The sequence below is a fragment of the Microtus ochrogaster genome, chromosome 21 (genome assembly GCF_000317375.1).
Source record: "Microtus ochrogaster isolate Prairie Vole_2 chromosome 21, MicOch1.0, whole genome shotgun sequence".
Taxonomy (NCBI): domain Eukaryota; kingdom Metazoa; phylum Chordata; class Mammalia; order Rodentia; family Cricetidae; genus Microtus; species Microtus ochrogaster.
The window spans coordinates 26,696,774-26,704,601 of record NC_022022.1 but is presented as its reverse complement, the minus strand read 5'-3'; the positions used below and the strand labels follow the sequence as shown (position 1 = coordinate 26,704,601).

Here is a 7,828-nt window from a genome sequence, read left to right as displayed (position 1 = left end):
TCTGAGCTCTGCTGATATTTGTGGTGTGAGCCAGCGTGCCCGGCTCATTACTCCACACACCTTCACCGTGGCCCAGAGCACTTGACCATCAATATGGAGCATCGTTTCCTCGATAAAGAAAAGCAAGCAACCGTTTTTATTCACTTGGGTCCTTGAGCTTATAAAATTTGGTGTTACTGTTTTATATCATTGTACATATGGCTCTACCTCTTTTCCTCTATTCTCCCCGAGGAAGATGAAGTTTTTCCATGAAGCATGGTCAATCATTTAAAACAGCAGCTTCTCGCATGATACCAAGAAACCCACTGGCATCTCTATCATACGCTAAAGACACGAAGCAGTTGGAAGGTCCCTCCCAACTGGACAGGTATTGCTAGTAACCCTGACAACAAACGAACCATAACAGGAGGAAAACACCCCGGTGGAAGGCTGAGTGTGCCAACTGTGACCTCAGGTAAGGCGAGGCACCCAGAAAGGCTGGGCTTTGTGTTAGCTGCAGGCCAGGGAGCACATCGCTTTATGATCAAAAAGGAGTGGCCAGAAGGTTCTCTTGAGCCACAGGCACCCTTTTTGATCTCCCTCCCTCCCTCCCTCTCCCTCTCCCTCTCCCTCTCCCTCTCTCTCTCGGAGCAGGGGAATGCCTGATTCTCTTTCCTCAGTACAAATGCCCCCAGAAAGCAATGTGGCAGAAGGGCTGGAAACGAGCCTTTACCTGCTCTCTGTATTCCAGACGTGGATAAGATTCCATCCTCCGCCCCCAGAAAAGTAGTCTACCATGTTTGCTTGTCTAGCAAACTCGGCAAGTATCATGGTGGCGGTGTCAGAGGGAGTGCCTTGAACCATGTATGTTAAGAAGATGATCCCTGAATGAGGGCTGAATATGAAACCTTCATAACAAGTAGGACCCCAGAACATAATATGGTCTTTCCTGGTTCAAGTTTCGGATTAAACGAAAAGGGACTGGAGCGGTTCCAGAGGCTAGTAATGAAAATGATTAAAGCGCTGCTGATGAAAAGCCTCGAGGAATTGGGATTACTTAGCCTGGAGAAGAGAAATCTGAGGGGTGATTTAACGGCAACCTTCAAGTACACTATACGGAGGGTTATTACAAGCACGGGAGCCAGCTGTTCCCCAGCTGCACTCGTGGTTGAAAAGGAAAGAACTAGAATTCCAGGGCGGGATTTCAGTTAGCCAGTGACACCAGGGATCTCAGGCAAACTCAAAGGTGAAAGGTCAGGGAAGAGCGAGAGTTTGATGAATGGAGTTTCTGCTAAGTCAGATAGCAGCATGAACTCGTGTCACAAGGGCTTACGGGGGGGGGGGGGGAATTGTGGGCTCTCTCTAAACACTGAGAAAGTTTAGGCTCTGAGGGGACGGATGGTGCTGCTGCTTGCTTGTGGGCCCCAGGAATGCGGGGAGCTCAGGCTGAAATCCAGCGAGCTCTGAAGAAAGAAGGCAACAACTTGGCTGGGAGCCTCACGGAGCCTGAGGTGAGCAGGGCGACTCCCTTTCTGACGCTGTTTCCTACCTGTGCCTTGCAAAGGAGAGGAGACTCGGGGGGGGAGGGGTCTCCAGGCATGGGAGGCAGGTGTTGCCCTGTGTCCCCACTGCCACCATTCTGACATGGGCTGGTCCTCACCCCACGGGCTTCAGTTCACCACCGACTCTCAATTATCAGCAACTTTATTCTTAAGAAAATGACGCTTTTAAAAAAATGTTTTATTACAAAGCTTCTTTTAAAAAATGCTCAGCACGTTAACTCAAACTGGAATGACAAACGTAAAGATGACAGTTTGGGGCGAAGGCTGTGCCTTGCTATTTCAAAGTAACAGGTACATCAACGCTCATTTCAACAACTGGCATAAATTCCCACTAATTGGCTAATGAAAACAGATACAAATACAGAACATTTAAAGTAATAACAATTCAAGTGCTGGGCTTTTTACATGAGTGAAAGGAAAGAAATGAAATCCACTGCAAATGGGTTTGCTCAGAAGTCTATGTTAAAGTTTGTCATTATAAAAAATAACAGAAAAGTGAGATGGGCTGCCAACCGCTAACAGCGAGAGCGGGTTTGGCTAATTGTTAGCTCTATCTGACACTTCAACGGGACAGAGGCCACCGTGTGTCACAGAGAAGCCACACAAGATGGCTCCGAAAAACAGAAGGCTTCTTCTCATTTTGTTTTCATTCCAAACTCTTCCAGACCTATGAACTTCATTTAAAAGCTCAGAGCTAGCAAAATATACAAGGAAAATAAGAATGGAAAAAAAAAGTAAATTTAAAAATTCGAGTTAAAAAAAAAAAGAAGCAAACATAAGCTTGATCCTTTTGTACTGTTAAATAAAAACTCGGAGAAGATAGGAAAATGAAGACAGAAACGGGGAGTCTTCCACAGTTCTCACGCCGGGATGCTGATGGCTGTTCTGGTCCCTGGCTCTGGTGGCACATGCCAAGGTGCTGTCCTTGCTGAAGGTGACAAGTCTGCACGGAAGAGAAGTGCACACAGGGACGGGAAGCAATGCTGCTCAGTGGGCAGGGCCTGCTAGCATTCTCATGGAAGCAATGCTGCTCAGTGGGCAGGGCCTGCTAGCATTCTCATGGGCTTTTTTTTTTTCTTTTTTCTTTTTCAGAAACAAGCGTTTTTCGGCTTGCTTTTGGAAGTCGGCGCTTGCAGGAGACAGGAGGGAGGGCCGGCAGTGACTTGTCTCTGTGGGTCAGCGTCTCTAGCAGTGACCTCAGGGTAAAGAGGCTGTCAGTGCTCCTGGGGTCAGCCGGGCAAGCTGTGGAGACAGTCTGGGTTTTCAACAAGCTTCCATCTCCAGAAGAGGGCCTGGGGTCGCTGCCTTGGCTTTGCACGTTGGGAATGAGCTTCTTTTGCCGCCTCAAGAAGAAACAAACGAAATACTATTAATATGAATTGGCCACAGGCCTCGCAAGACTATACTTTCTATTACAGGCAGCGATGTCTGACCTAGGAATTTAAATGATCCATTTTCTCAAGTTCATGTTGGCTACAATGGATTGCTGGATACCAGCCAAAAGACCCTCAAATGCATCCCAGGGTAGGCAGCAAACTGAATTTGTACTTGGCTCTGTATCTGAACGTGCAGTGACGACATGACATGGATTTAAAGTGTTGGTCTTCGTTAGACAGACAGACAAAACCACGCTCGGAAAAAACATCAACAGGAGGAATGGGTGAGACATGAATTAGAGAGGCGACAAGAGCCAGGCCGGGGGAGGGCCTGTCAGCTGAAGTATTAGCTGGTTTAAGTCCACTGTAGGGAGCCACTGCAGGATTCTACACGGGATGAGAACATTCCAGACAGCCAGCATGCTGCTGACGTCCATACTACAAGCCCAACACACCTAGATGTGCTGTCCGTTCTTACAGTTCAAGGGGTGGAAGCACCACCCCTTCCGCTGCCGTTCTCAAGATGATTCCCTCCACAACAACAGAGACATTTAACGCTAGCCTAGAATGCATACTCTGCAAGGATTTTAAAAGAACTGTTTTTCAAGACAAAGAAACCCTAGTCCCCAAAGTTTTAATGACCTGAGATTTACAAAGGCAATTAAGGGCGAAAAGGAAACACTGTAACCAAAGGAGACAGACGACAGCAAAGGCGTGGATCCGTCCCTCCACCCAGGAAAGCACTTTTCTCCACGGCTTTGAACTTGAGGCAGAAGCAGAAGTCCCGGGTCCCACCTGGAGCCTGTTACAGCCTCAGACGAACCTAGCCCTCTGTTTCTGATTGGCATATCCCCCTTACAAGTAGAACGTTCCTTCAAATGATTAATTCTATATGGTGGGCTCCTTCACACCACCCACTGAAGAGGAGAGGATAGAGTGATCAAATGACAGAAAGAAAGCTGTGACCCTCTGAAAAGTAAAAACACAGCCTGGGTGGCCTAGGGCTTTCCACAGGACTGAGACTTGGAGTTCAGAGAGCACCTGCCCACAAGCTGTGCTGAGGAGTGTGGGGAGCAATCTTCTGTGCGTGGAGGAGGGCAAGGCCGTGCGTGGAGGAGGGCAAGGCCGTGTGTGGAGGGGGGCAAGGCCGTGCGTGGAGGGGGGCAAGGCCGTGCGTGGAGGAGGGCAAGGCCGTGCGTGGAGGACGGCTGCTCCCACCACAGCTGTCCCCACAAACACCTGCTCCAAACTGTGAAGCAACTGTATCCCTGAGTAGCTACTGAGAAATAAAACCAAGACAACGGGAGGAAAGCATCGCAACACTTGAGCTGTGAAATCTCCACACAGGATTTACAGTCCCTACCCTGCAGCAGATCGTTGTTATCCACTGAGCAACACACCGGTCCTCAGTGCAGGAGGATCAAAGAGCTACGAAAGGCAAGGCCTTCCTTTCTGACGAGAGAGGAAGAGGACTAACGTCTGGGATGGGCGTTACTTTGTGCTTCTGCAGGAAGGAGGTGCGAAGGCTTGGTCCAAGCTCTTCTTCCTGGGCAGTTTTCCTCTCAGTCTGTGATGGGATTGTTTAAGAAGTATGGTTTTAAAGAACACATGGCCTTGAAGTCCTTCGCTGCTGGCCTAAGCCAGGCTGCTAGGATTGAGATCTGACTGGCCATAGGGAGCTCGGGATGTCTTCTGTGGGAGACAACCTGTCCCTCTTTGCCGGGGTCTGTCCCCAATCCCAAGTGCAGGGAACTCTAAAGTCATGCAGTAGAAACAACTTCTGTGGCCTTGCTATGACCGCTATTCTAGAGTGGAACCAGATCCCTTCTCAGGCCTGCTTGCCTACAAGCCCCCCCCCCCATTCCTCCCTTTGTGAGTTGGGCTCAGTAATAATACAATAGTCAAGACAGGCATGGCTGCCAGGAGCATCATTTCCTCACAAACAAGACATAACTTGTGTGGACAGACTCTCCCCGTCTTATTTCAGTCAATTTCTCTTACACACTCATGGTCTGACTGCCTTTACTTCATCACTCTGTTGCCTCGCAACTCCCCCTGACAGGTTGGTTGTCGTCAGAGGTCCCCTGCATGGCAGTCTGCCACCCCAGATTGAGTTCCTGTTGGGGAACTGTATCTAAAGCATCAAGGAGACTCCTTGCCTGTCCTTGGCCACCCTGTTAAAATACACAGGCCTCAGGGCAGATGGACTCTCATGCCCCACGGGAGAAATGGAGTCCTGAGTGTGGTGGCTTACGTATATAAAACGGGTCAGATCGAGATTCTTTTGAAGAATCCACTGGCACCAAGCTCCAGAGATGGGAGACTTGCCACGGTCTGCAGTGGGGCTGGGCTGCCTGCTGGCAAGGGCCGGGACTCCACCCACTGAAGTCTTCCTGCACAATCAAAACAATTATGGAGCCCTCAGCTTCAAAGGGAGCCAGCGAGTCTCTCTTACAGATGTTAAGGCCAGTGCCCGGCCATGTGGCCATTAGTGCAGTGGCTTTGGCAGCTGCACAGAATACAATACCCCTCATATCCCGAGTGTGATGCTTTCCTGAAACTATCTCCAATCTGACTCGACACCTCTCTACTCAGGTGGAACCCAGACCCCTCTCTGGCTTATGAAGAGCTCGCAGGGAAAGGGCAAAATCAAAGATATGACCCCGAGAAACTGGGTCTCTGGCTGTGGCACAAACCTGAGAGGGAAGGGGGAGGGGGTGGGTAGGAGGCCCCTCCTCTGTGGAAACAAATGTGGAATTCTACTGAAGGCTCAGAGGCTTGGGCAGCCCAGGCATTCTCCCAGCTATTGTCTGACAGGGGAAGCTGGCACCTCTGGATACCTGGGCTTGGCAGCAAAAGATGCACAGGCAGGGATAACAAGACGGGTCTCTAGGGACAAAGTGCAAACTCTCCTTCCCCTTACAGCATGCTCAGAACTGGAAAGCGACCAAAAGCACTGAACTGGAATGAGATTCACCCCCTCCACCACGTTGTCCCGCCACCAGCAGGAAGTATGCATTTCCAGTTATGACATCAACTTTGGGAGAGTATTGAAAATTAGTTCTGTAAGAGGTGAAAAGAGGTTTAACTCCAAGAATTGCCTTGTGGCAACACGCTACACTCCCTGTGCCAGCAGCCGGCTATTCTCTGCCTGTTGCGGCAGGGCGCGAACTCCTGCCTTGCACAATTTGGTGTGTATGGAGGGTGACTGAGCAGGATTCCAGGGCAGGAGGCAAGCAATGACCGTAGGGGAGTTTCTGTCTTCTGTCTCTACAATACAGATCAGCCTGGCCTGTGAGGACCCAGGTCCTGTGGGATCTACGGTCTGCAGACACATTCCCGGCATGCTCTAGAGCAGTGGTTCTCAGCCTTCCTAGGGCTGCGACATGACCTTTTAATGAAGTTCCTCATGTTTTGGTGCCCATAACCATAAAATTATTTTCATTGCTATGACATAACTTTAATTTTTCTACTGTCATGAATCATGATGGAAATATCTGATGTGCAGGATATCTGATATGTACCCCTTCTGAAAGGGTCATTCTGCCCCCAAAGGGGTTGCAAACCCCCACATCGAGAGCTTCTGCTCTAGAGAAAGTTTCTGAATTAAGAGAACATCCAAGGTCCATTTTAGTTTGTAGACTGGAAGACCCACTTCTAAATGCTGAACCTAATCCATGCTTCTCTCTTCTGGGCAAAAGTTCACAGAGAGAGGGCAGAGGCTAACCTCATAAAAGCAAGGCAGCAGATCCACGGACACTTGTGTGTTTTCTTCTCAGAGCAGGCGCCTTTTGCTTTTACACTGCCTTGTGAATTCCCGTGAGTGAGTGGAGGACAGGGAAGTCATGATTGTGCATGCAGGATGAGACCCTGAGAACAGACAGTGCTCAGATAGGCTGCGATCCGAGTTCTGCGATCATGACCTAGGTTTACTCAGGAAGTCCTTGCAGGGTGCCAAGCCCTGGTTCCTCATCCGTAAGAAGCAGGTGGCAACCTGCCCTTGTTCCCAATGTGTGGAAGGATGAAGGGAGAGGTAAGGGAGTTCCGAGTGCCTGGTGCTCTCTCAAAGGGACAGTAATTCTCAGTTACTGCCTTGGGGTTAAAAATGCACGTGTGAGCTCTGCTCTGTTCAGCAGGCACTGTGATAGGGCAACAACCTAGGGCTCCTCAACTCCCCCAAAAAGGCCGAGAATGGGAGGGTCGAGGAGACTCGGGCTGACCAACAGGGAACCATGATGAAGCAAGATGATATCACTTATGGGGATTTCTGGCTTAAAATTAAAGAGCACCAGGGAATTGCTGGGTACAGAATGCCTTCTCCAACAGTGGTGGCTGAGCAAGTCTGAAAGGCAGACCAGAGCACACTGAAGAACTTGGTGACCATCAAGCTAGAGCTGAATCCAAACCAAAAGTGTGGGCACTCTTGCTCTGGACTTTTCTATCACATGGTGTGTGCAGGAACGACGGCTCCCTGCTAAAGCTCCAGGTGCCTTGGCGGATCATCGGGACCGGCGCAGCTTCAGCAGGGAGGACAGTGGAGGGGTTAGAACATCACAAGAAGCCACAGTGATGCCACGGAATCCACGCACAAACCCAGCACAGTTTACTTCTACACAGCACCCTCAGGCCTCTAAGTCCAGGCCCTTTCCTTCTGACTTTTCTTATTCATTCAGTTTTTTCTAAGGTTCCAATCCCCACAGCGTGACAGAAGGCACATATTCCTCATAGAGGGAATTACTCGTATTGCAAAAAATATTACAGAAAAATCAGAGGCAGCAATTTGAAAATTTTCTTATATTCCATGGAGCCATTTACTCTAATGCCAAGCCACCACAGTCCTTGTATACTATAGCACACACGATGTAGAGCGATGTAGCATGTATACTATAGCACACACGATGTAGAGCGATG

General features: G+C 49.4%; 1 protein-coding gene across 4 annotated transcripts in view; it reads right to left on the bottom strand.

Annotated features, from left to right (window-relative positions):
* Window positions 1-1,665: 1,665 nt before the first annotated feature.
* The window catches only part of Lef1 (lymphoid enhancer binding factor 1), a 110,303-nt gene continuing 104,140 nt past the window's right edge, over window positions 1,666-7,828 (bottom strand). For 3 of the 4 annotated variants that reach the window (XM_026784190.1, XM_005357290.3, XM_005357291.3), the window contains one exon: window positions 1,666-2,884. In XM_026784190.1, the coding sequence (XP_026639991.1) occupies window positions 2,805-2,884 (80 nt within the window). In that variant the 3' untranslated portion in view covers window positions 1,666-2,804. The remainder of the gene's footprint in view (window positions 2,885-7,828) is intronic. The other variant, XM_005357292.3, reaches the window with a different exon arrangement.